The 24,538-nt window shown below is 50.1% G+C and overlaps 2 protein-coding genes across 3 annotated transcripts; both read left to right on the top strand.

The window, feature by feature from the left end:
• Nucleotides 1-1,202: 1,202 nt before the first annotated feature.
• Nucleotides 1,203-14,721, top strand: Tars2 (threonyl-tRNA synthetase 2, mitochondrial). Of its 2 annotated transcripts, none has more exons than XM_048356964.1 (18): nucleotides 1,203-1,295; nucleotides 1,596-1,792; nucleotides 2,127-2,250; nucleotides 3,759-3,883; nucleotides 5,581-5,698; nucleotides 5,802-5,866; nucleotides 6,345-6,423; nucleotides 8,067-8,213; nucleotides 8,380-8,478; nucleotides 8,866-9,083; nucleotides 9,509-9,671; nucleotides 9,876-10,013; nucleotides 10,158-10,235; nucleotides 11,963-12,063; nucleotides 12,303-12,404; nucleotides 12,576-12,648; nucleotides 13,100-13,214; nucleotides 14,347-14,721. In XM_048356964.1, the coding sequence occupies exons 1-18, from the start codon at nucleotides 1,224-1,226 to the stop codon at nucleotides 14,493-14,495; spliced, it is 2,163 nt and encodes a 720-aa protein (XP_048212921.1). In that variant the 5' UTR covers nucleotides 1,203-1,223; the 3' UTR covers nucleotides 14,496-14,721. The 2 variants fall into 2 exon arrangements, with proteins under 2 accessions (XP_048212921.1, XP_048212920.1); XM_048356963.1 differs by having other exon boundaries at nucleotides 1,203-1,304.
• Nucleotides 14,722-14,786: 65 nt separating this feature from the next.
• Ecm1 (extracellular matrix protein 1) lies at nucleotides 14,787-20,761 on the top strand. The gene is made up of 10 exons (XM_048356965.1): nucleotides 14,787-15,386; nucleotides 16,527-16,583; nucleotides 16,663-16,767; nucleotides 16,866-16,961; nucleotides 17,053-17,121; nucleotides 17,896-18,221; nucleotides 18,425-18,808; nucleotides 19,333-19,553; nucleotides 19,718-19,805; nucleotides 20,441-20,761. The coding sequence occupies exons 1-10, from the start codon at nucleotides 15,317-15,319 to the stop codon at nucleotides 20,666-20,668; spliced, it is 1,644 nt and encodes a 547-aa protein (XP_048212922.1). The 5' UTR covers nucleotides 14,787-15,316; the 3' UTR covers nucleotides 20,669-20,761.
• The last annotated feature ends 3,777 nt before the right edge of the window (nucleotides 20,762-24,538 follow it).

Raw genomic sequence — 24,538 nt, 5'->3', positions numbered from 1 at the left:
CTGTGACTCAAGTGGTAGAGTGCTAGCTGTGAGCAAAAGGAGCTCAAGGACAGGGCCCAGGCCCCAAGTTCAAGCCTCAAAAGGGATTCTAAGAAATGACCTGTTCAGCCTGACAGAAGAGCTCAGGGGCAGTGCCCAGCCCTGGAGTCCAAGCCCCACGAAGGACAAAAAAAAGAAAAGAAAAAGAAGTGACCTGTTCTGATTCTTTGTTCCAGTCTTAAAATTGTTATATCTATTTATCGTAATGGCTTCTTGTTGGTGATGTCTACTATCTTTTTTTTTTTTGCCAGTCCTGGGGCTTGAACTCATGGCCTGGGTAGTCCCTGAGGGTTTTTTTTTTTTTCTCTCAAGACTAACACTCTACCACTTGAGCACAGTGCCACTTCCAGTTTTTTCTGTGTATATGGTGAGGAGGAATTGAACCCAGGGCTTCATGTATGCTAGGCAAGCGTTCTACCACTAAGCCACATTCCCAGCCAATGTCTATTATCTTATACCAAACACTATGCTAGATGATTTACATAAATTTTACTCAAACAATTGTGAGCTACATTATTATGCTTATTTTGTAGATGAGAAAATTAAGGTTCAGGTAAATTATTTACAAAAATTACTTAATGGCAGATCCATCCAGGATTTATTTATATGTCTGGTTCAAAACTCTCTGCTGGGGCTGGGATGTAGCTCAGTGGCAAAGCACTTGTCTAACAAGTGCAACGTCCTGGGTTCGATCCCCAGTAACAACAACAACAAAAAAAAAATTGCTGTTGTTACCTGCCTGCCCTTGTCTGTCTCCCTGCTTGTCTTAGGATCATATGTTTTTTTAAAAAATTACAACTAAAGGGAAATTACTACCATTTCCGGGCGGTTTCCCCTCCCTTTCTTCCTTAAGAGTTCCTGTCCCTATCCCCACAGCCCCAGGACCCTCCTTACTACTTTGAGCTATCAGCTGAAGTGTGCCGGGTTTGGTGGGGGTGGGGGGGTGGGGGGGGTGGATGCTGGTGTGTGTAACAGTTTCCATCTTCCGGACACCCGGAACCATTCACCAGGCTGCTTGTGTTGTGTAGGGTGTGCCTTTTCAGAGTTCCTCGGAGGGCGTGCCGGGCTAGAGTGACAGCTGTGTGACCAATAGGCGGGGACGTTGTTGGGGTGGGAGCCAATTAGGGATCTCGCGGAGGACCAGCAGCGGTAATCTAAGGGCGCCGGCACCGGTTTGAAGGAACATGGGGCTGTATCGGCGGTGGCGGCCCTTCTGGCTCCGGCTCTCGCGATCACAAGCCTGCGAGTTGCACACGGTGCGTGAGGTATCCAAAAGTTCCAAACGAGCCATCGAACCCAGCCAAAGCCCAACGCATAGGCCCCGGGCCCGGTTTCACTGTACTCCCGCCCGCGCCCCCAGATCCCGGGGGACGAGGCCACCCTAGTCCTGAACTTGCTCAGGTGGGCAGCCAGAGGAGCGCAGCCTCCCTCAGGAGGACCCTCCCAAACCTAAAGACCTGGGAATCATGGCTCAGAGCACGTAACCATTAAGTCCACCCCTCAGTCCGGAGAAGGAATCGTAGAATGTGTTAAACCTTCCATATCTTTCCCTCCAGGCATCCCTGCCTTCCCCTCCATATTGGTTGACCGAGAGGTTTGGCCTTTTTGAGGAGCTGTGGGAAGCTCAGGTAAAGAGGTTGGCAAACACGGCACAGAAGGAACCCCGGACTATTAAGATTTCACTTCCTGGAGGCCAGAAAGTGGATGCTGTGGCCTGGAATACAACCCCTTATCAACTAGCCCAGCAGATCAGGTATCAGGCCCCTGTACCTACCAGGATCGTCCCCCTGCCCCTTGAGTTCTTCCACACAGGACCAGGGAAAGAAAATTTGGTCTGCTTGACTGTATTTTGTCCCCATCAAGGTGTGTTTTTGTTTTTTTCTGTGTGTGTGTGTGTGTGTGTGTGTGTGTTTTCCACTAGCTTCAGAGTTCTACCCTTCCCATGTTGCACATTAAGGGGGAAAAATGATAGGATTTAACACTTTGGAAATTCATTTCCCTTTTGGAGATTTAGACTTGCCAAGTTACTAGCCTCTCCCCTGTGGGTTGTAACCTTAACTCTTCATTTCCACCCCCCACTGCTGAAGTTCTACAGTGGCTAATACTGCAGTGGCTGCTCAAGTGAATGGAGAACTTTATGATCTGGAGCGGCCCTTGGAGACAGATTCTAATCTCAGATTTCTGACATTTGACTCCCCAGAAGGGAAAGCGGTAAGTTTCTCTGTACAGACAGTACAATGACTAGAAACTAAGATATTCAATCAGGAAATTCTAACGTTTATTACTTCCTCCATTTGCAGACTGTATTGACCACCTGACTCTCTTCCTGGCTAAGCTGGAAACTGATGATAAAAAAAAAACCTTATTCTACTAAGCAAACATTATTTGTACTACTGAAATAGAGAGATACTAAGTTGAAAAACAATAGGAGAATGTACCAATTCAACCTCTTCAACCCTTGAACACATACAATATAAGTCATCCGTGGCTTATTTATATTCAGTTTTAACATGGTTTCCACAACCAAGTGCACAAACAGTGCTCTCTAATCTTTGTCCTTTTCTTTCCAGCTCAAGTAACTTATTCCTTGTCTCTTAGGATCTTAGAAAAATAGAGTTCCTTTGTCATCTGTAGGTAGTAGCCAAATCCTAGAAGATTAGCTCTGTCACACTAGATTCCTGAGCTATAAAAAAGTTCAAACAACACTAGAGAATAGCTCTTTGTTAAGAGTGCTTGTCTACCCTGTGCAAGGCCCTGGTTCAGTCCCTAACACCATAAAAATAGCAGAGCTGGCCATTGGTGCCTCACTTCTGTAATTCTGGCTTCTCAGGAGGTTTTGATCCAGAGGATCACAGTTCAATGCCAGCCTGGGCAGAAAAGTCTACTACACTCCATTTCCAAAAATAGCCAACGTAAAGCAAAGCTGGAGGCATGGCTCAATTGGTAGAGCACCAGTTGAGCAAGTAAACCAACTATTTTTGAAGCCTTGACTTTACACCCCAGTTCAAAAAAGGACCAAACAGATCTCTAAAGAAGCACTGTGGGTTTGTTGTTTGAGATAGCATCTCACTATATAACCCAAGCTGTCCTCAAACTTAGATCCTTCTGCTCAGCCTCACCAGTGCTAGCAGGGGTACACCACTGTGCGTTGGCTAGGACCCACTAATAGTATCCTGGAAGCCCTAAAATTTTGTTATAGGAGAACCAAAGAAGACTAGTCCCTTGCTTCTGTGCTCCAGAAGTGGGAAGCACCAAGGACTGATACTCATTTTCTGCTTGCTTTTAGTTGGTGGTGGTGGTGGTGGTCATGGGGCTTGAACTCAGAGCCTGGGCACTGTCCCTGAGCTTTTTCACTCAAGGCTAGTGCTCTAGAGCTACTTCCAGTTTTCTGGTGGTTAATTGAAGATAAGAGTCTCACAAGGACTTTTCTGCCCAGGCTGGCTTCAAATGGCAATCCTTAGATCTCTGCCTCCTGAGTAGCTAGGATTACAGATGTGAGCCACTGGTATCTGGCTTCTGTTTGCTTTTCTATCCTCTTCCCTCTGCCTAAAACAAAACCAAAAAAACCTTAATGGTCACCCTCAATATCTAGGCTCTCTGCTGGATCTTAGAAGAACCATGCTCTTCAGATTGGTCTGGTTTCCTCAGATTGTCTGAGGAAAGTGGAGATTCGGGGTTAAAAGAGTTCAGGAAGTCACAAGCTCTTTCTGTGACCCCAGGTGTTCTGGCACTCCAGCAGCCATGTTCTGGGAGCAGCCGCCGAGCAGCTTCTGGGTGCTCTTCTCTGCCGGGGCCCAAGTACAGAATATGGTTTCTACCATGATTTTTTCCTGGGAAAAGCTCGGTGAGTCGTGCTGGGAAGGTGGGTCACCCTGGGGCATCTTCACAGGCTCTCTTCTGGGTACATGGGCATGTTCAATTTGGAGGAGAAAGCTAAAGAGAGCTTTTTTTTCTTTTTGCACTGGGCCTAGGGCTTGAACTCAGGGCCTGATGCTATCTCTGAGCTTTTGTTGTTCAAGGCTGGCACTCTACCACTTGAGCCACAGCTCCACTTCTGGCTTTTTAGTGGCTAATTGGAGATGAGAGTCTCACAGACTTTCCTGCCCAGACTAGCTTTGAGCTTCAGTCCTTCCATCTCAGCCTCTTGAGTAGGATTACAGGAATGAGCCACGGGCACCCAGCAAGAAGGTTCTTTAAGACCCACCAGTAACATTGGTACCAACTTCCTTACTAGGTCATGTTCCTTTTCTGTCTAACTGTTTGAAACTTACCTTATTTAGTCTTCATGCATTCTTCTATTGTTGTTGTTGTTATTATTATTTCGCTCTATGTAGCCCTAACTGACTTTTAATTCTCCCACCTTTAGTCCCAAGTGCAAATAATGGAATGAAAGGTGTGGGCCACACACTCAACTTTTTTTGTGTGTGTTCTGGTCCTGGGGCTTAAAATTGGGGCCTGGACTGAACTTTGTGAGTGCATGCACGTGTGCATATGCGTGCGTGTGTGAGTGTGTGTGTGTGTGTAGCTTGAACTCAGCCTGGGTGCTGTCCCTGAATTCTGTATGTAAGGGGGGAATTTGTTCTAGGGGCTTGAACTCAGGGCCTGGACACTGTTCCTGAACTTTTGCATTCAGGGCTAGTGCTGTACCACTTGAGCCACAGATTTACTTTCAGCTTTATGGTGATTAATTGGAAATGAGAATCTCATAGACTTCCTGCACAGTTTGGCTTCAAACTGTAATCTTTCTATCTCAGCCTCCTGAGTAGTCAGTATTACAGGCATGAGCCACTGGTGAGTAACTCCTGAGCTTTCTTGCTCAAGGCTAGTACTCTACCACTGGAGCTACAGCTCCATTTCTTGCTTTTTTTTGTGTGTGTGTGTGTGTGATTAACTAGAGATAAGAGTCTCATGGACTTTCCTTCCTGGAGTGGCTTTGAACCATGATCCTCAGATCTCAGCCTCCGGAGTTAGGATTACAGGCATAAGCCTCTGGTGCCCTGCTTCAAAGGTTACTTTTAAGGTAGGGTCTCTACTTATGCCCAGGCCAACCTTGTGCTTCCCCATGTTACTGGGGATAACAGACTTGCACAAAGGCACACAGTCACATACGTGTGATAGCAGATGCACTCCGCCTCACTCGGCCATGGATTGACATGAGGTCTCTCAAACCTTCTTGCCCACACTGTCTTCAAACCAAGATTCTTCAATCTCTGCCTCCCAAGTAGCCACTGTGCCCAACTTACACTCAACCTTTAACCTTATGTGTAGAGCTTTCCTTCAGCTATGAAATATATATCCCATGTTTCATCTCTAGCACTAGGCCAAAGGGGAGGAGGGAAAGGGAGAGAGAGAGAGAGAGAGAGAGAGAGAGAGAGAGAGAGGAATAAAAGGGAAGGAAGGAACCTACAACTGATCTCCTATTTATTTTTTTCTCTGGGTTTGTCTGTCTTTGCCAGTCGTTCTAGTGTTTTCTCTTGGAGGGCAAGACTTTGCTGTCACTTTGTCTCTTAGGAGAAACCAAGCAAACTCTCCCTTTTCCAGGACAGTCCGTGGCTCGGAGTTGTGTGTCCTGGAGCAGATTTGCCGGGAGATGGCAGCTGCTTCACAACCATTCCGGAGGCTGGAGGTGTCTCGGGACCAGCTGCAGCAGCTCTTCAAGGTGTGCTGATGGTGTCATTTTAGGAGTAAGGTCGAGGTTGGGGAATGATAGCTTTTGGTAGAACATCTTTGTAGCTTTACTCTTCCATTCTGCCTTCTTCCAGGATAACCCCTTTAAGCTTCGTCTGATCGAGGAGAAAGTGACAGGCCCAACAGCAACAGTGTATGGGTGAGCGATTGTCAAGATTAAGGAAAAGGGCTGGGGATATGGCCTAGTGGCAAGAGTGCTTGCCTCATATACATGAGGCCCTGGGTTCGATTCCCCAGCACCACATATACAGAAAACGGCCAGAAGTGGCGCTGTGGCTCAAGTGGCAGAGTGCTAGCCTTGAGCAAAAGGAAGCCAGGGACAGTGCTCAGGCCCTGAGTCCAAGGCCCAGGACTGGTAAAAAAAAAAAAAAAAATTTAAGGAAAACACAAATAGGGAAGCAAGGAGGACAGCCAGAAAGGGGATGGAGGACAAAGGGTAATCTCTGTTGCTCTAGAAAAAAGAAATGTGAAAAGGAATTTTTGTTAGCCATTTCTCCCTCTGCCTATAGGACAGTTTCTTCTTCTTTACCTGTTTCTGTCAGTTAAAGACCCATGAAAGGGAAAGCTAGACAGTCAAGAATCTGCATACCACTAAGTGACTTTCCTCTTTCTCCCAGGTGTGGCATGTTGGTCGACTTTTGCCGGGGCCCCCACCTTCGGCACACTGGACAGATTGGAGGGCTGAAGCTCCTAACGGTCAGTTGTGAGGGTGCAGTTAGATGGATGCTCCTGTCTTCACAAGAGCAAAGAGAGTGAGAAGCTGATTCTTTCTCCTAGCCTCTTCTCTGCTCTCATGACTATGGAGGGAATCCAGAAGGACAGAGACTTATCCCTGCATTCTAAAGTCTCCTAGTTTGATGGCAGATAATGTTCACCCTGCCAGGGCTCTGTTTGAATTCCCTAGTCTTATGTTGGTATTAAGGGAGATGATCAAAGTAGACAGGATCTTACAGGAGAAAGATGGCACCGACTAAATAGGGTCATACAGGAAGGGAGCTAGAACAGGCTAGATAGGGTCCTATAGGGAAGGCATCTGTAGAGAGGGAATATGGTCCACAAAGAGAGAGAAGTACCATTTTCACAGGCACTAGGAGAGTACACTAAAACAAAGGCATGCCTTCCATGAAAATACATCATGCAGCTGGGCACTGGTGGCTCACACCTGTAATCCTAGCTACTCAGGAAGCTGAGATCTGAGGATTGCTGTTTAAAGCCAGCTGGGACAGGAAAGTCCATGAGACTAACCACCATACTAACTCTCTGACTAACCACCAGAAAACTGGAAGTGACACTGTAGCTCAAAGTGGTACAGTGCTAGCCTTGAGTGAAAAAGCTCAAGGACAGCTCCCAGGCCGTGAGTCCAAGTCACTCAACAGACAAAAAAAAATAAAGAAAATATATCATGAGTTGTAAAATGGGATGAGAGCAGCAAGTAGTGGATAGCCAGTGTGTAGAGCCTAAAGCCCTCCATGGAAAACCTGGCCATCTACTTAACTCACTCTACCATTAATGTACTACCTGGCTTTGGGTAAATCTTGACTAATTTTCCACATATAAAATGAAGCTATTCCTGTACTACCCTTAAATCCACATCATAGAAACAAACAAACCAACTAATGTAGTAGAAATATTTAAGGAATAGGGCTAAAAAATATAGGCTATCTCTTCTTTTTTTATAAATGTAATTTATTAATTGAACACATTTTTTGACAAGGTGTTGTGCAAAAAGGGTACAGTTACATAGTAGGGCAGTGTGTACATTTCTTGTGATATCTTACACCTGTTTTTCTTTCCCTTCCCTAGGTCAGGTAGACATATATACAATATACAATGTACCAAGAAGGCTATTTCTTCTTAATAGTACTACTATTTAAAAAATGCACAACAACTTTTGTTTCATGCAGCTATGAATAGGATGTGGTGTGGAAAGATGACTTTACTGAAGTGCTGTGGGATCTTGGTGAGGCATGAATGAATAGCCTGACATTTGGCCAGAATTGAGTTACCCCACTAAGCAGTTATTGATTAGAAGGTGATGGAAGTAAGTGTAGGGGTGCTAGTAGCACCATGAGATTGGGGAGAAACAGAGATCATTGGGTAAGATTAGGCCTGAGTCAGACAAAGACTAAGTCAAAGTCAGACAAACCCAAGGCTAACTGTGGCCAAGCAGTCCAGAAGAAGCCGCCGCCCTCCTGGTAGTGATGATGGGAGAAGTCAGCCATGGGCTGGGATCGTCATCAAGGAGTGTCCTGGTGATGCTTCCGTTGAGAGTACCTAAGAGGCTGGAGAGAAAGGTTGCAGACTTCCAGTCCTCCTCATGTCCCTCTGTCCTGTCACAGAACTCATCCTCCTTGTGGAGGTCCTCAGGGGCTCCAGAGACACTGCAGAGAGTGTCAGGCATTTCCTTTCCCACAGCAGAGCTGCTGAGGGACTGGGAAGCACGAAAGGAAGAAGCAGTCTTGCGGGACCACAGACGCCTTGGGAAGGTACAGAACTTGGGAACCATGGCTGGTCGGGAGGAGAAGGAGGTGGTAGAGAGATTGTGAAGTTGGAAGCCAATTTGGTCAAACAGATGGAGCAACCCTGAGATGCATTTCTTCTGCTGTTAAGGCCTTTTCTTCCCTGAAGTGATAGTTGGCATTCTATCCCCAGGAACAGGAGCTCTTCTTCTTCCACGAACTGAGCCCTGGGAGCTGCTTCTTCCTGCCACGGGGAACAAGGGTGTATAATGCCCTGGTGGCTTTTATCAGGGTAAGGGGCACCCAAGTCCAGGGGTGAAGGGCTGGGGCCTACGCTAACCAAGTGTTATATGCCTGTAAGGTGACATATGCCTGTAATCTTAGTCCTCTGCGGGCTAGGACAGGAGGATTGAGAGTGTGAGGCCAGCCTGGGCTACATAGTGAAACCCTGTGTTAGGATTAAGAGCATAACCATAAACATTGTAAAATGCTGGTGATTTTGCTAAGGTACTACAGTTGTGTGTTGTGTAGTTGGAGGAGAATATAGAGAATGGGACCTGCTACATAATAGCGCGTCTGTTATCAGCATAGTATAAAAGCCCAGGAAAATTACCCCACTGCCCCCCTGCTTCATCTCCTTGCAGTTCCACTCACCTCCCTTCTGTATCCTCCTTACCAGGCTGAATACACCCGCCGTGGGTTCTCAGAGGTGAAAACTCCCACACTGTTCTCTACAAAACTCTGGCAACTGTCAGGCCACTGGGAGCATTATAAGGAAGACATGTTCACACTGCAGCCCCCAGGCACAAACAGGGCTGCCAGCACCCAGAGCGACCCCCCTGCCGGGCTTCCCACAGACACACTGGCCCTCAAGCCCATGAACTGCCCTGCACACTGGTGAGTCTGGAGCAGGCAGGCCTGGCTGGCTGAGGCCTCCTGGAACTCAGGTTGCTAAATGTACAGTAACAGAAGGAATCGGACCCCTGATGTGGGCCTTGACTCTGCCTTGAAGCCAACTATGTGAAGCTGGTAAAATCATTCTACCTTATAAGTAAAATCAGTTCCCTTCCTTATAAGTAACATCAAGGCTCAGTGTCCATCATAAAACAGAGGAAGTGATTTTTATTCCTGTGTGACTAAGACATTGACTTTTGGACCAGGCACCCATGTGTCTGTGATGGATGAGCTTCACAGGCCGTCGTGGGTGCACAGTGGAAAGGGTGGTCACTGGCAGTGCAGAGAAATAGGCACACTTGGGGGAGAAGCAATTTTCAGGGCCTGGTCTTTCCTGTGGCCCTAACCCCTCCCCACCCCAACCTCAGCCTAATGTTCGCACACCGGCCCAGATCTTGGCGGGAGCTGCCTGTTCGCCTGGCTGACTTTGGAGTCCTGCATCGAGCAGAAGCCTCGGGCAGCCTGGGAGGGCTGACCCGGCTCTGGCGCTTCCAGCAGGACGATGCACATATCTTCTGTGCGCCAGATCAGGTGACTCTTCCCTGGATCCCCCAAAACATGTCCTGACCACTTTCATTCTCTCTGCAAACCTTGGAATGCCCTGACCTTCATTTTCCTTCTGTATACTATCATTTGTTTACTCTTTGCTTTCTGTCTAATTTTGCCCTGCCCTGCCCAAACTACCATTCGCTCAGGTCACATAACTCACCCTTACCCCTTATTTCCTGCCGCTAGCTGGAAGCAGAGATCCAAGGCTGTCTTGATTTCCTCCGCTCTGTGTATCAAGTCCTTGGCTTCTCCTTCCGCCTGGCATTATCCACCCGGCCATCTGACTTCCTGGGAGAGCCCAGCCTTTGGGATCAGGCTGAGCAGGTGAGCAGGAGTTGGGAAGCAGGGGTACATAAACCACTCTCTAGTGGAAGGGGAGGGGCTATGGGGACCCAGAGACATATACTAGGACTGGAGAGGTGTCTTCCTCATGGACTGTCAGGTGCTAAGAGTTCATTTCCTCTCCAGATCCTTCAGCAGGCCCTGGAGGAATTTGGAGAACCCTGGGACCTTAATCCTGGAGATGGTGCCTTCTATGGGCCAAAGGTAAACTTCTGGGGCCCTTGCTTAGAGTTTTTTGTTCTGTTTCGTTGTGGCCGGTCCTTGAACTCAGGGCTTGGGTCCTGTCCCTGAGCTTCTTTTGCTCAAAGCTAGCACACTACCACTTGAGCCACAGCACCACTTCTGGCTTTTTCTGATTATGTGGTACTGAGGAATTGAACCCAGGGCTTCATGAATGCTAGGCAAGCACTCTACCACTAAACCACATTCCCAGCCCTGAGATACTGTTTTTAAAAAAGCAAGATAGAGTCAGGCGCCATTGTCTAACATCTGTAATCCTAGCTATTCAGAAGGCTGAGATCTGAAGATCATGATTTGAAGCCAGCCCAGGTGAGAAAGTCTGTGACACTTTTAGCTCCAGTTAACTGCCAAAATACCAGAAGTAGAGCTGCGGCTCAGATGGTAGAGAGCTAACTTTGAGCAAAAATCCTCAGTGACAGCACTCAGGCCCTGAGTTCAAGCCCTAAGACCAACAGCAACAAAAAATCAAGGTAGAGGGAAAAGCTTGAAAATTCCTGAGGAAAATAAGGCAGAGAGCTGAGTAGGACACAGGACAGCTGGAAACAGCAAAGGATCAATTGAATCATGAAACCATGACTTCCATGGTGACATCAGTCTCTGCTTTTGCATCCATGTGGTATGTGACATGTTGGGCAGCACTGAGCAGTTCTACTTCAGGCAAGGAAGTAGGAGGATGTGGTACCAACAGGGTGGGGTTCAGCCACAGGACTGTGACAGAAGAAGGATAGAAAATGTTACAGCTAGGAGTAGGAAAGATACAGGGCAGAGTTTCCCATGGGTCACACGAAAAAGAAGGAAACTGAGTTGAAGAGCCTATGGGGAGTCATTGTCTTTTTTTTTTTTTTCTTTTTGTGTTAGTCATAGGGCTTGAACTCAGAACCTCTGTGCTATTCCCTGAGCTCTTTTGCTCGAGGCTAGTGCTCTATCACTTTGAGCCACAGTGTCACTTCCGGTTCCTTTGGGGGCGGGCGGGGAGGAGGTGAGTGGTTTATTGGAGATAAGACATTTCTGCCCCAGCTAGCTCCAAACCATGATCCTCAGATCTCAACTTCCTGAGTAGCTAGGATTACAGGCATGAGCCACTGGCTCCCAGCATGAGTCATTGTCAGCTAGAAGAGTAAGAGACAACAATCAGTCTAGGTGTTTGATGAGCTGTTTCATTGGTGGAACTGATGGGTAAGGCCAGGGACTGGGAATATGGCCTAGTGGTAGAGTGCTAGCCTCGCATACATGAGTCCTGGGTTCGATTCCTCAGCACCACATATATAGAAAAAGTCAGAAGGGGCGCTGTGGCTCAAGTGGCAGAGTGCTAGCCTTGAGCAAAAAGAAGCCAGGGACAGTGCTCAGGCCCTGAAGCCCCAGAACTGGCAAAAAACAAAAAAAAAGATAAGGCCATATTGGGAGTGGGAGTGAAGGTCTCAGCGATGAGGAACTCAAGAAATTGAGAGGCAAGGATGTTGACATCCCCTAACATCCTACTCTAACACCATTATTAGGTAGAGAGAGCTACCGAGACCCTGTGCCTAATGAGTGAAACATATTGGAGTAGAAAGGTAGAGCCTGGCACAGATGGGTGAATGATTCCACATAGCCTGGAACACAAGTGGATAGAAGAGTGAGATGAGGTAGCTAATGCAGCTGCTGGTTCTTGGTTTCTCTCATGGCTTCCCATCTCTTTCCAATCTCTCTAGATTGATGTACGCCTCCACGATGCCCTTGGCCGCCCCCATCAGTGTGGGACAATCCAGCTCGACTTCCAACTACCCCTGAGATTCGGCCTCCAGTATAAGGGGTACCGAACCCTACCCTGTGCTGGTCCCCTTTCCCTTGACAGCCCAGGAGTAGGTGAACACCTTCTCCTCTGATCCTGAAACCTGAGCCACACCCTATACACACGCACGCACGCACGCACGCGCTCTCATATACATACTCTCACATGCTGCTAGGGATGAATATTCCCTAAAAAACTGGAAGATGTTTTGGGGTGCACGGTTTGTGACACTTCCATCCACCCACCTTTCTCCTTCCAAGGCAGGCGGGGGCCCCCGAGCATCCGGTCCTCATCCACCGAGCAGTGCTTGGGTCTGTGGAAAGGCTGTTGGGAGTGCTGGCGGAAAGCTGTGGGGGGAAATGGTGAGTCCTCCACTGGATTTCCATTCTGGCCCCTGAAATGAGAGTGTTGACACTCCAGGCCCTGTCCCTCTTCAGATCCCAGCTTGTTTTCTTCCCAGCTCTGCTTCCCGCAGCCACATGTCTGGAGAGAGCCTTCATGAGTAACTTGCCTTACTGTTCACTCCCACCCAGGCCACTGTGGCTGTCCCCGTTCCAGGTAGTGGTCATCCCTGTGGGGCCTGAGCAAGAGGAGTATGCCCGGCAGGTGAGGAGTTGGGGGACAAAGTGAGGGGCAGAAGCAGGAACAATGGGGAGTGTGGCACCCAGATCTGAGGAGGAGGCTGCACAAGGCAGCGGGAAGAGCAGAGAGCCTTGGCACCCCAAGACTGAGCTTGAGGCTGAAAACTGGGGCTGTTCTCTTACAGAGATGTGTGACCCATGCTAACTACTGCCCACAGAACCCTTGGTAGAGAGTGGGCTTGACTGAATGGCAGGGTTATTTTTCCTGAGCAGCCAGTTGGGTGGAGTTGTGCAGGCAAAGTCTGGAGAAAGAATAGTGGAGAGACACTAGGTGTGGGTTGGGGTGTGGAGGTGGCCTCAGTGTACAGATGAGGGATTGTGAGAGCCTGAGAGCACTGAAGGGGGGCAGCTGTGAACCCTACTCCCCACGGCTCCATTGGAGAGCGTCACCTCTTCTCACCCAACCCGCGACCCAGGTACAGCAGAGTCTTCAGGCTGCAGGACTGGCCAGTGATCTGGACGCAGACTCCGGAGTGACCCTCAGCCGCAGAGTCCGCCGGGCCCAGCTCGCCCACTACAACTTCCAGTTTGGTAAGAGAGTGGGTCAACCCAGGACCTCAGAGCCCTGGGATCTGTTCTTTTTCTTTCTGTTAAGTTTACTTATGTGTATGTGCTTATTTTGATTAATTGGGGCTCATTACCTGAGCTGGGTAGGAGCCTGACTCATTTGCCCTCTTAAGTTCCTTTAAACTGCTCCTCCTACACTGTGTCCCTCAGAAAGGGTTGTTTTGGTAATTAACCCCACCCTCAGGGGGTTCTAATAGGCTAATTACCCAAGCAAGCATTGGAGAGAAAGGGACAAGAAGGGTTAACAGGCATTAACTGAAGCCAGGTAGCTCCTGTAGCTCCAGGTTGCGCTCATCTGTAATCCTAGCACTCAGGAGGTAGAAGGAGAAGCACAGGTTCTTAGCCAGCCTGGGCTTCATAGTGAGACCGTATCTCAGAAAACCAAGGGCTAGGGATATAGAGCTCAGTACTAGATGCTCACTTAGTGTGTGCAAGGCCCTGGGTCAGTCCATAGCTCCAAACAAAACAAAACCAGGAAAAAAAAACAAGGCTTTCCTAGGTAACCTTGTTTATTTCCTCCCTAGAGATGAGGAGAAAGGCCTCCAGGAGAAAAGTCTAGCACTGCCTTTCTTCTGCTTTTTTCACTCTCCAGAGTTGAGTTCTTGAAGGCTAGGAACAGACACGCCTCCAGCAGATCACCTGCTTGTGTTGCCATCCGCACCCCCTCATCCTGCCAGCACCACAGCAAGCTGCCCCCTGTCCCGTGGATGGCACTTAAATGTTCCCCCACTACTCCTTTCCCCTTCATGCCACATACCCTCCACCCGTTCACCCCATTCACAAGTACAAGTTGTCTTGGTGTCTCCATCTGTTTGTCTTTCTCCAAGTGACCGTACTCTCTGACCCCTGGCCTTGGCCTTGTGAACAGAAGTGATAAGGCTGGCGATCAGAGCCTGGGCCATTTGCTTATCTCCTCGGGATGGGCAGTGGACTGCAGAGCAGGCACAGCTAAATATATACTGCTTTGAACAATATCATGTTCTCTCCCACCCTTCCTAGAGATTTAAGTCCCCTAAGTGTCTGCAAAGCAAAAGGAAGATCCCCTGTGGATGAACTTGTCCTGACATTCCCAAACCTTGTTTCCGCTTCCTTGCAGTAGTTGGCCAAAAAGAGCAGAGTAAGAGAACAGTGAACATTCGGACTCGCGATAATCGACGGCTCGGGGAGTGGGACTGGACTGCGGCTGTGCACAGGCTGCTGGAGCTGCAGAACACCAGGGTCCCTAACGCTGAAGACATTTTCTGAGGCTTTGTATGTAGATGAAGCAGAGACCCATTAGCTTCCCTCCCACAGGAGACCCCAACACCACTGAGTTTCCTGAACCCTCACAACTGTGGGTCTCTGCTCCCTTGAAGAATGAACTTGGTTTGGCGACTCCACAGAGGGAGGGAAGCCCTACTGTTTGGATGTGAGGAGAATGAAATGAAAAGAAATCAACTAGCAAGTGTGCAGTCCTGAGTTCAAACCCCAATATTGCTGTAAATAAACACACTTGAAGCTCCTGGATATGTGTCTTCATTTCTGACCTCTAGAGAAGGGTAAAAGAAAGTTCCACTGTGTCTCCCTCTTGTGTCCCCGAGTTGGGGGGACAGGGACAATAGTCCTTTTACTAGTAGGGGAGCTGCCTCAGGCAGCTGTCCCATTTCTCCACCCCTAGTCCAGTTGCTTATAAGATCCTTCCCCACCACAGGCAGCTGTCGAGGAACTGAGGCCACACTAAGGCTCCGGTGTCCTGTGCTCCATGAGTCTCAATCAGTTTCTCCCGGTTAGGTGAGGGTTCCCCTCCCATCACCTCCATTCCTCTCAATCCTCTCAGCAGGCTTCAGGATGAGCTTGGGAGGCGTGGCTGCCAGAGGAGGAGCAGCTGGGACTGAGTCATGGCAGGAAGCTGAGGAGGGCGGGAGATAACACCAGACAGCAGCGTATAAAGGGAGACAGCAGGCCAGAAGTTTCCAACAGCAGTAGCAGTAACCAGAGGAACAGGCTTCCAGCAGACCGACCTTCAACTCCAGATCTGCCTGAGACAACCCAGCTTGTGAGTGGCGGCGCCCAGTTCCTGCCCCAGGATGGGGACCATGTGCAGAGCAGCCTTGGCTTTTGCCTGCTTGTCTGTTGTCTTTGCCACTTCTGAGGAAGGTGAGTAGGGGTGGGGTCCCCCCTGGGAAGGGACCTGGCTCCAGACAGCTCATCCCCAGCAGGATGCTTAGACCTTTCTTTCCTGAGCAGCCCATGGTAGGCCTGGGGCACAGCTGCCTTTAACCAGAAGCAGGACAGGGTTCCTGGCAATTGCTACTAAGGAACATGAAGTTGGAGTCAAGTAGACAATGAGGGTAGGTGAAATCACAGAGTAAGGGTCAGTGCCCGAGCAAAATCTACGTGGAGGGGGCTCTCAAGCAGGTAAAGGAGAAAGGCTCTTCCTTGGAAGCTAAGAACGGGTCTACTGATCTGAGGAGCTTTGACTGACTGCTTGGTTAGAGGGAGAGTCTAGGGGAGTCCACCCACAGACTCCTCTACCTAGCACTTACATACCACCTGCTTTGATGCATAAACCAAAGGGAACAATACTCCAGAGAGAACTGTTGTAGAGGTAAATCTCTGCATCTGGGAGAATTCTGTCAATTTTCCTCCTAGTTCTTAGTCTGGGGCCTGTGGATCAGCTATAAGTGATTCCTGCCTGATTCAGTCCCTCAAGTCCTAAGTTGAGATCTAAATCAAGGAAGAGCGAAGTCTAAAGGGAAGCACATAACGTGCCTGGGACCCTCACCAGAGGCCTAATGATGGGTAAAGGCCTAGAAGGGGAGGTAGGACAAGAGGATGTGTGTGAGAGAGCTCCCCCCTCGACGTGTTCCAAGTCAGACTTCCTTCAAAAGATAGACAAGCAACACAGTGAGCCCTAGGTGGGCAGCCATAAGCCCTGAGGTGGAGACACTGAAGAGAAAATTAGGGATTTCCTTCTCAGCCTCATTTTCCATATTCCTTTTAGGCTTAACCTCTGAGCCAGGTAGAGGTGGGGGCCATCAAAATGTCACAGATTTTTCAGGGCTAGGAATATGGCCTAGTGGTAGAGTGCTTGCCTTGTATACATGAAGCCCTGGGTTTGATTCCTCAGCACCACATATATAGAAAGGGCCAGAAGTGGTGTGTGGCTCAAGTGGTAGAGTGCTAGCCTTGAGCAAAACACCTAAGGGACAGTACCCAGACCCTGAGTTCAAGTCTTAGAACTGGTACCAAACAACAACAAAAACCCTGCCTCTGACTTGTGTGTCTTCCTCCCAGCCCTGAAGACTCCAGAGAAGGTGAGGCCAGAGCACCTTATTCAGAGCCTTCGAGAAGGTAAGAGTTTGGGGGAATAACCAAGGACTAGGGAGTCTAGGAGGAGCTGTGGGCCCTGACTATCCCCTCCTGCCTCTAGTTGGCTATGCAGCACCCCCTTCCCCACCCCGGATCCGAGGCTTCTCCATGAGTCAGCCTGACACCATTGAGTATTATGACCTTCCCTTTGAGGAACAGCATGAAGGTAAGAGCAGCAGCCCTGCTCAGTTACCCTCCAGGCCTCCAATCCACCCTGCCTCACCTCTCCTAGAGCTGGCTGCTTACACACTTCCCCTTCTATAGTGCAGGCCGCTCTCTCCCCGGAAGCCCTGGGCATCCCTGTGGTCCCCGTGGCGCAGGAAGAGGTGGCTCCACCCCCGCTCCCCGTTGGAAGGCAAGGTGAGTCTGTGCCCGCTCTCCATCTCCATGCCGGCCATGTTGCCGCTCCTCTTGGTCTTCACATCTGTGCATGCTCACCTCTGTCTTGCAGCTGGTTCCTCCGTTGCTCAGGAAGAAATTTCCCCCCAAGAAGAGCTGTCCCCTCCTGAACAGAAGGAAAGTAAGTAAATACCTCCCCATTCCTTCTTCCAGAGACTCACCCCAAAGCTGGCTTTGGAGGCAAACACGGTGGTGGGTTTGGTCACTTAGTCGTGTAACTAAATGAGTAGTGACTCACCTCTCCACGCTTTCCTCTCTTCGTCTATAGAACTGAGAAAATAATGCCTGTTGGATAAATTATGTAATTATATGGCATAAAATAACCCCTCCTGAGTTCCTCTTTGTGAATGGCAACCAGCCAGGTTCCTGTTTCCGTTGTCTTGTTTTGCTTTGTTTTTGACAAGCTCTCCCTATGTAGCCCAGGCTGCTCTGATCCTCCGGGCCTCGGCCTTCCTCCTGCTGAGATCACAGGCCTATGCATCCACACTGAGCTCCGAGTCCCATTTCTAGAGATGCCAATCCTAACCTGATTTTTGCGAACACATTTCTACCCCCCCCCCCCAGTCCTCCCTCTCCCACATCGGGAGCTCCCCCCATCCAACCAGAGCAATGGTGCGTGGCACGTAGATGCCCCAGGGCAGGAGCTGGGCATCCGAGCCTTGGGAAACAGCATAGGTAGCAAAGATCTGAGAGGAAGGATGGTTGCAAGGGCAAACCTTTCAGGCTTCCGGTTTCTTCCTTTTAGTCAGTTATTCCAAAAAATGAAGATGCCCAGGTTCATGTTCCTCAATCCCCTGACGTCCTGCCCTTTCTCCACAACGCCAAGTGCTTCCCATCCTCGTGCTTCCAGCCCTCCCCGCTCTCCTGGCCAACCATTCTGTCTTCCTCATTCTAGAAAGGCCGGTTCCCACCCGGGGCCAGAACCCTCCTGCCGACGATCCGTCGTGGAATGCCGCCCAGCACTGCCCGCAGGGGCGCCCGCGCGGGGGCTGGAGCCACCGGCTGGACGGCTTTCCCCCCGGGCGGCCTTGCTCCGACAACCTGGAGCAGATCTGCCTTCCTGACCGCCAGCACGTGGTCTACGGCCCCTGGAACCTGCCACAGACCGGCTTCTCCCACCTCAGTCGCCAGGGGGAGGCCCTCAACCTGCTGGAGACCGGCTACACCCGCTGCTGCCGCTGCCGCCACCACCTCCACCGCCTCGACTGTGCCAAGCTCGTGGTAAGGACGGGGCCGGGGGCCGGGGGTGTCCTTTACCCCAGATGGTATGGGGGGGGGGGGCGAGGGAGCAGCCCAGGTCCCTTCCACCGGCCCCTCCTCGAGGCCCAGCCTAGGGGGCCGCCCTGTGGTTTCTCCCCTGCCCGCCGCGGGTCCCCCCCTGGGCTCGCCGGCTGACCCCCCCCACCCCGCCCCTCTCGCTCTAGTGGGAGGACTCAATGACCCGGTTCTGTGAGGCCGAGTTCTCGGTCAAGACGCGACCCCACGCGTGCTGCAGGCTGCAGGGGGAGGCGCGCTTCGCCTGCTTCCAGGAGGAAGCGCCCCGGCCCCACTACCACGCCCGGGTCTGCCCCAGCCCCCAGCCGGGGCTCTCCTCGGGGCCCGAGGTGCCGTTCCCCCCCGGCATGCCCACCGTGGATAAGCTCAGGAACATCTGCTACCTGCGGCGCTTCCGCTCCGTGCCGAGCCGCCTGCTGCCGCCCGACGACGCGGTGCACCTGCAGCTGCGGGCGCTCGGCGCGCTGGAGGCCGAGCTGCTGCGCTGCTGCCGCCACCGCGGCGGCCGCAACCTCACCTGCGCGCGCCAGGCTGTAAGTGGCCGCGCCCGCCCGGCGCCACCGCCCACCCGACCCGTCCGTCTGTCCGTCCGTCCGTCCATCCCTGTGCCTCACGCCGCCAGCATGGCCTCCTTCGTCCGCTTGTGGTTGTCCACCCACCCACTGTGTCCGTCTGTCCGTCTGTCCATCCGTCCGTCCGTCAGCCGAGTCTGTTCGTCTTGAGCCTTCATGCTACAACCCTGGCCTCGTCCACCTGTGACCCTGCACGCATCCACCCCGTCGTCCCGCCAGCCAGCCCCGGCCTCACCCGGCCCTCTCCACCATGGAACCTCCTCTGTGCTTCCTCCCTCCAGCCCTCCCCAACGCTGCCCATGCCGCCTTCCTCCCTGCTCACTGGGTTTCTCCCTCCCACCTTAGCCCCTGGGGCTCGAGCCCCCCATTTCATAGCTGGGGTTGATAAGGAAGTAGATGGTGAGGAGAGGAGACAAGTGTCTAGGTGTCTGACTGACTCTCTCTGTCTCTGTCTCTCTCTCCTTGCACCCCCTGCTCCTCCACAGTGGGAAGATACCCTGGATAAATACTGTGAACAGGAGCAGGCCATAAAGACCCATCCCCACTCGTGTTGCCACTACCCTCCTAGCCCTGCCCGCGATGAGTGTTTTGCCAGTCAGGCTCCCTACCCCAACTATGACCGGGATATCTTGACCCTTGACCTCAGCCGAGTTACCCCCAACCTCATGGGCCATCTCTGTGGAAACCAAAGAGTTATCAGCAAACAGTGAGTCTCACCCAGACCCTTCCCGCACTCTTCCCCTAGTGGGTGCCCTTGGACCGCAGGCATCCCGCCTTACAAAACGCCATACAGAGTGGGCCTTTCCTGTACCATGCGAATGCCCCGGCTGTACAAAGACCCTGACCCCACCTCTTTCACATCAACCATAGCAAACACATCCCTGGGCTGATCCAGAACATGACCTCCCGCTGCTGTGGCCTACCGTTTCCAGAACAGGCCTGCTGCGCCGAGGAAGAGGTGTGTGGGGAAAAAGCGTGGGTGCGAGGAAGTAGAGAAAGCTAGAAGAGATCAGATCGTGTGTGTATGTGTGCGTGTGTGAGAGAGGGGGGAGGGGTGTCCTGGGGCTGAACTCAGGACCTGGGTGCTGTCCCTAAACTTTTTTGCTCAAGGCGAGCACTCTACCATTTGAGTCACAGCTCCACTTCCAGCTTTCTGGTGATTAAGTGGAGATAAGAGCCTAGGCTGGCTTTGAATTGTAATCCTCAGATTTCAGCCTCAAGTAGCTAGGAGTAGCAGCATGAGCCGCTAGCACCGGCTTGCCTCTTCTCTTCACTGCCTCCAAGCAGCCCATTAGTAAGGACGACTAGTACGAGAGACATTTCTCTTGGTTCCTGAAGTCCTCCTTCCTGACCTGGCCGGTTCCCCATTCCTAAGCTCCTATTACAGCTTCTCTAGGCCTCAGACTTCTGGCATCTCCACATGTGCACATCTGTCAGTCACAAGGAATCTAGCTATGTCAAGCAGCCTTGCACTGTGTCTGGGCCCCTGGAAGACATCCTGGGGGAGAGTAGTAGGAGCTAATGGAAGGTCTTTGAGCTCTCCTCCCTTATACCCTATCACCATTTCGGATCCTTGCTCTCCTCTTTCTTCAGAAATTGGCCTTTGTTGATGACCTCTGTGGTCCTCGACGGAACTTCTGGAACGATCCTGCCCTTTGCTGTGACCTGGTTCCCGGAGATGAACAGACCAACTGCTTCAACATCAATTATTTGAGGAATGTGGCTCTAGTGGCTGGAGACATTGGGGGTGCCACGGGCCAGGGGGAACCGAGCCCAACTGAGGGAACAAATAGCCCCACCCCTGAGTCCAAGGAAGAATGAGTCACCTCAGAGCCTTGGAGGATCAGATGGGGGAACCCCACCCCACCCCACCCTCCCTGAACACTCATTACAATAAACACCTCTTGGATTTGGCGTCCTTGTTGTCTGTAACATGCAAACACACCCTCCTAAGCCTGCATGGATTTCCTTCAATGACGTCTCCACTGCCCTTCCCCGGCTGAGCAGATGTTCCGCAGGCCAAAGCTAACTGGCTGGTCTTCACTACTTGTCATCTTGAACTTACCTATGCATCTGAAAAGGGTTACCACCTTGTTAGCCAGCTGCCAAACATATAGCTCATGGGCCTGATGATCCCCAGTGCCTCAGCCCAGCATCTTTTCATTTTCTTATTTTTTATGTTCTTTTGTGCCAGCAGTAGGGCTAGAACTCAGACTCTTGCACTCCCTTACCTTTTTTTTTTTCTTGCTCGAGGGAGGTGCTTTATTCCTTGACCTCTAGCTCCACCTCTGATTTTTTTATGCTAGCTAATTGCTTCCTTGTTAAGACCCATATAAACCTGGCCTTCAAGTCCAGTCCTTCATACGCCCTCCCCCGCGGGAAGGTCTATACCCTTCGCTATTCCTCAATAAACAGTCCTCACCGTTGATCAAGTCTGACCTATTCCTTTTCCATTCTCCATTTTCCTAACATATGGTGCCAGAACCTGGGAGAGGAGAAGTGCCAGGAGTAACTGGGTCCCCTCGACCTGCCTCCTGGTGGCCTCTCACCACCCTTTTACCTTCTTTCCGAGGCTTTTCTCCATCAGGAGCGCAGAGCCCTCTGAGCTGACTTTGGGCTAAACAGCTGCCTGAACCCACCTCATGGCCTTGGTCTATGTAAGCAGTACATGCCTAATGGACAGTCACTTCACATCACTTGAGGTATTATTGGCCCCCTGCATAAACCCAGAGAAGGCCTCATCTCTCCCTCTATTCTCTCTCCCTTACCCTGACTCGATTTCCAGGCCAGATGCTCTTATGCTCTTCGCCCTTTGGTGAATGACTCCATCCACCACCTATAAGCCTTCAGGACAAGGAACCAGCTGCAGTCCATGGTGGAGGCACCCTGACCCAGATCTGGGGACTCCAAGAGTCCCTTACTTCCTGTCTGCAGGGTTCCCAGAGACTCCAAGAGTCTCTCCCATTTTGCTGACCCCCTGATACCCCTTGATTAGGACTTTGGGGATGCCCACTCCTAATTATTGGGGCCCATTCATTTGCCTTCCCAAAGCATTGGGAACACCTGAAGTGGTGGGACAGGTCACTCCACAGTCCAACCAAATTGTTTCCCGGAGACATCTGATTGGCTTGCCTGTGATCTAATCTGAAGACTTGGGCTTGGGCTGGGAATGTGGCTTAGTGGTAGAGTACTTGCCTCACATGCATGAAGTCCTGAGTTCGAGTCCTCATTACCACATAAAGCCGAAGATGGCACTGTGGCTCAAGTGGTAGAGTGCTAGCCTTGAGCAGAAGCAGCTCAGGGACATTGCCCAGGCCCTGAGTTCAAGCCCCAGGACTGGACCAAAAAAAAAAAAAAAAGACTCTTAGGCTCACTGATGTATAGTCAAAGAAAACTGACTTGAAATGTGCTCTCATTATCATGTAAACAATGGGCAAGGTGGGCCTGAATTCAGAACCTTGGATATTACTCTTACTGATTTAAACAATTATCCAACAAAACAATGAGGGGGGTTCAAGGTCCCCTATACCCAAGTTGTCCTCTACCTCCACTCCTGAGGCCTCCCCACCTCCGCTCTCTGACCTAGCACACCAAGTCCTTCTCTACTATAAGCCAGGCATATCCTCTAGAAAGGTAACTAACTTTGTCTTGTAGCAAGCTCCATCTCTCCCTCCACTTTCTGTCTGTCTGTCTCTTTAACAACCTTCAGACTGGAGATCATTTACATGGCCTCCATTCCCACTGAAAGCCCTCTGACATGTGCCCTTGACAGTGAGATGCAGGCAGCTTCCCAGGGATGCCCCTCTTAGAGGCTAGCTGTCCTGGATCAGCAGTCCCATAAACCCAAGTCATTTCTCCTCCTTGCTCTTTTTTTTCTTTTTCTTTTTTTTGCCAGTCCTGGGTCTTGAACTCAGGTCCTAGGTACTGTCCTGGGCTTCTTTTTGCTCAAGGCTAGCACTCTACCACTTGAGCCAAACCTCCACCTCTGGCTTTTTCTATATATGTGGTGCTGAGGACTCGAACCCAGGGCTTCATGTATGTGAGGCAAGCACCCTACCACTAGGCCATATTCCCAGCCCTCCTCCTTGCTCTACATTCTTCTTCTCTGCAGCTGGTCTCAATTTCCTAAGTGAAAACTGCCTGCTCTAAGTGTGGAAGCAATTAGACAGATAGCATACCCTAAACAAACCTGATCTTTTTGCCTTTGGGACTTGGACACTAATCCATGGCTTTTCTCTTTCTTGAGTCTGCTCACTTCAAAGTCTGGATTCTTAATTTCTTTTTTTTTTTTTTTTTTTTGGCCAGTCCTGGGGTTTGGACTCAGGGCCTGAGCACTGTCCCTGGCTCCTTTTTGCTCAAGCCTAGCACTCTGCCACTTGAGCCACAGCACCACTTCTGGCCGTTTTCTGTATATGTGGTGCTGGGGAATTGAACCCAGGGCTTCATGTATACAAGGCAAGCACTCTTGCCACTAGGCCATATCCCCAGCCCTCTTAATTTCTTTCTTAAGGCAAAATGCCTCTATGAGGCTGCTACAGGCTCCTGGAAGAACCCCTCCCTTCCTCAATCTCTGCAGGCCCTGGAGATTGACATCTACCTAGGATGAGACAAAGTCTACCTGGTGGGGTTTCATGTCACCTCTACTCCCTCCAAGCTTTACCAAAATTGTTTTAATGGTTTTCCTGTTCTGGTTATTTTGTATACGAGGCAAGCTCTCTTGCCACTAGGCCATATCCCCAGCCCCTGGTTATTTTGTTTGGTGTTTCTAGCATTGATCATATGGTTCTAAACTTATGGCCAGATTTTCATTTTTTTTAAACCTAAGCACCCCTTAAAATATTGTGCACAAGTGTGTATGTGTGTGAACATGTTCAAAGTAATCTAATTGTAATACATAAAAACTGTCATCGTGATGTAATATATATATATATATATATATATATATATATTTTTTTTTTTTTTTTTGCCAGTCCTGGGTCTTGGACTCAGGGCCTGAGCACTGTCCCTGGCTTCTTTTTTGCTCAAGGCTAGCACTCTGCCACTTGAGCCACAGTGCCACTTCTGGCCTTTTCTATATATGTGGTGCTGAAGAATCGAACCCAGGGCTTCATGTAGACAAGGTAAGTACTCTTGCTACTAGGCTATATTCTCATATTTGTTTTTGTTTTTGTAATGCAATTGTAACTAATGCAAACCTTGTGTTAAAGAAGTTAACTATCAGCTGGGAATGTAGCTTAGTGGTAGAGTGCTTGTCTAGCACACATGAAGCCCTGGGTTCGATTCTTCAATACCACATAAACAGAAAAGGCTGGAAGTGGCTGTGGCTCAAGTGGTAGAGTGCTAGCCTTGAACAAAAGAATCTCAAGGACAGTGCCTAAGCCGAGTTCAAGCTCCAGGACCAGCAAAAAAAAAGTTAACTATCAAGTGTGAGGAAAAAGCTTTAAATCAGGTGGTTTTAAACTCAAACTGCAAAGAAGCTCATCAGATTTGGGTGTAAACAAATGTGTCTAAGAGTATGACATTATACTAAGAATGTATTTAAGGTCAAAAGTTTTGTTTAAGAGCTAATCCAAAACATATATTTTTAAAATATGGTTTCCTGTGGATAAAAAGGATTCAAAAAGTAAAAATTGTCTTACAAACCCCCAAAAGTTTGGATATGTAGCCAATGGTATGAGTATGTCCTAAAAG

This window comes from Perognathus longimembris, chromosome 11, assembly GCF_023159225.1.
Source record: "Perognathus longimembris pacificus isolate PPM17 chromosome 11, ASM2315922v1, whole genome shotgun sequence".
Classification (NCBI taxonomy): domain Eukaryota; kingdom Metazoa; phylum Chordata; class Mammalia; order Rodentia; family Heteromyidae; genus Perognathus; species Perognathus longimembris.
The sequence above is the reverse complement of the archived record's forward strand: the minus strand, read 5'-3'. Positions and strand labels throughout refer to the sequence as shown.

Bases quoted from the DNA above. Each gene is read 5' to 3' on its own strand.
- Tars2 (XM_048356963.1), top strand. From the start codon at position 1,224: ATGGGGCTGTATCGGCGGTGGCGGCCCTTCTGGCTCCGGCTCTCGCGA. The intron at 3,884-5,580 runs GTGAGTCGTGCT...TCCCTTTTCCAG, and splicing joins TTTTTCCTGGGAAAAGCTCG to GACAGTCCGTGGCTCGGAGT. The intron at 8,479-8,865 runs GTAAGGGGCACC...CCTCCTTACCAG, and splicing joins CCCTGGTGGCTTTTATCAGG to GCTGAATACACCCGCCGTGG.
- Ecm1 (XM_048356965.1), top strand. From the start codon at position 15,317: ATGGGGACCATGTGCAGAGCAGCCTTGGCTTTTGCCTGCTTGTCTGTT. The intron at 16,584-16,662 runs GTAAGAGTTTGG...TCCTGCCTCTAG, and splicing joins TATTCAGAGCCTTCGAGAAG to TTGGCTATGCAGCACCCCCT. The intron at 18,809-19,332 runs GTAAGTGGCCGC...GCTCCTCCACAG, and splicing joins TCACCTGCGCGCGCCAGGCT to TGGGAAGATACCCTGGATAA.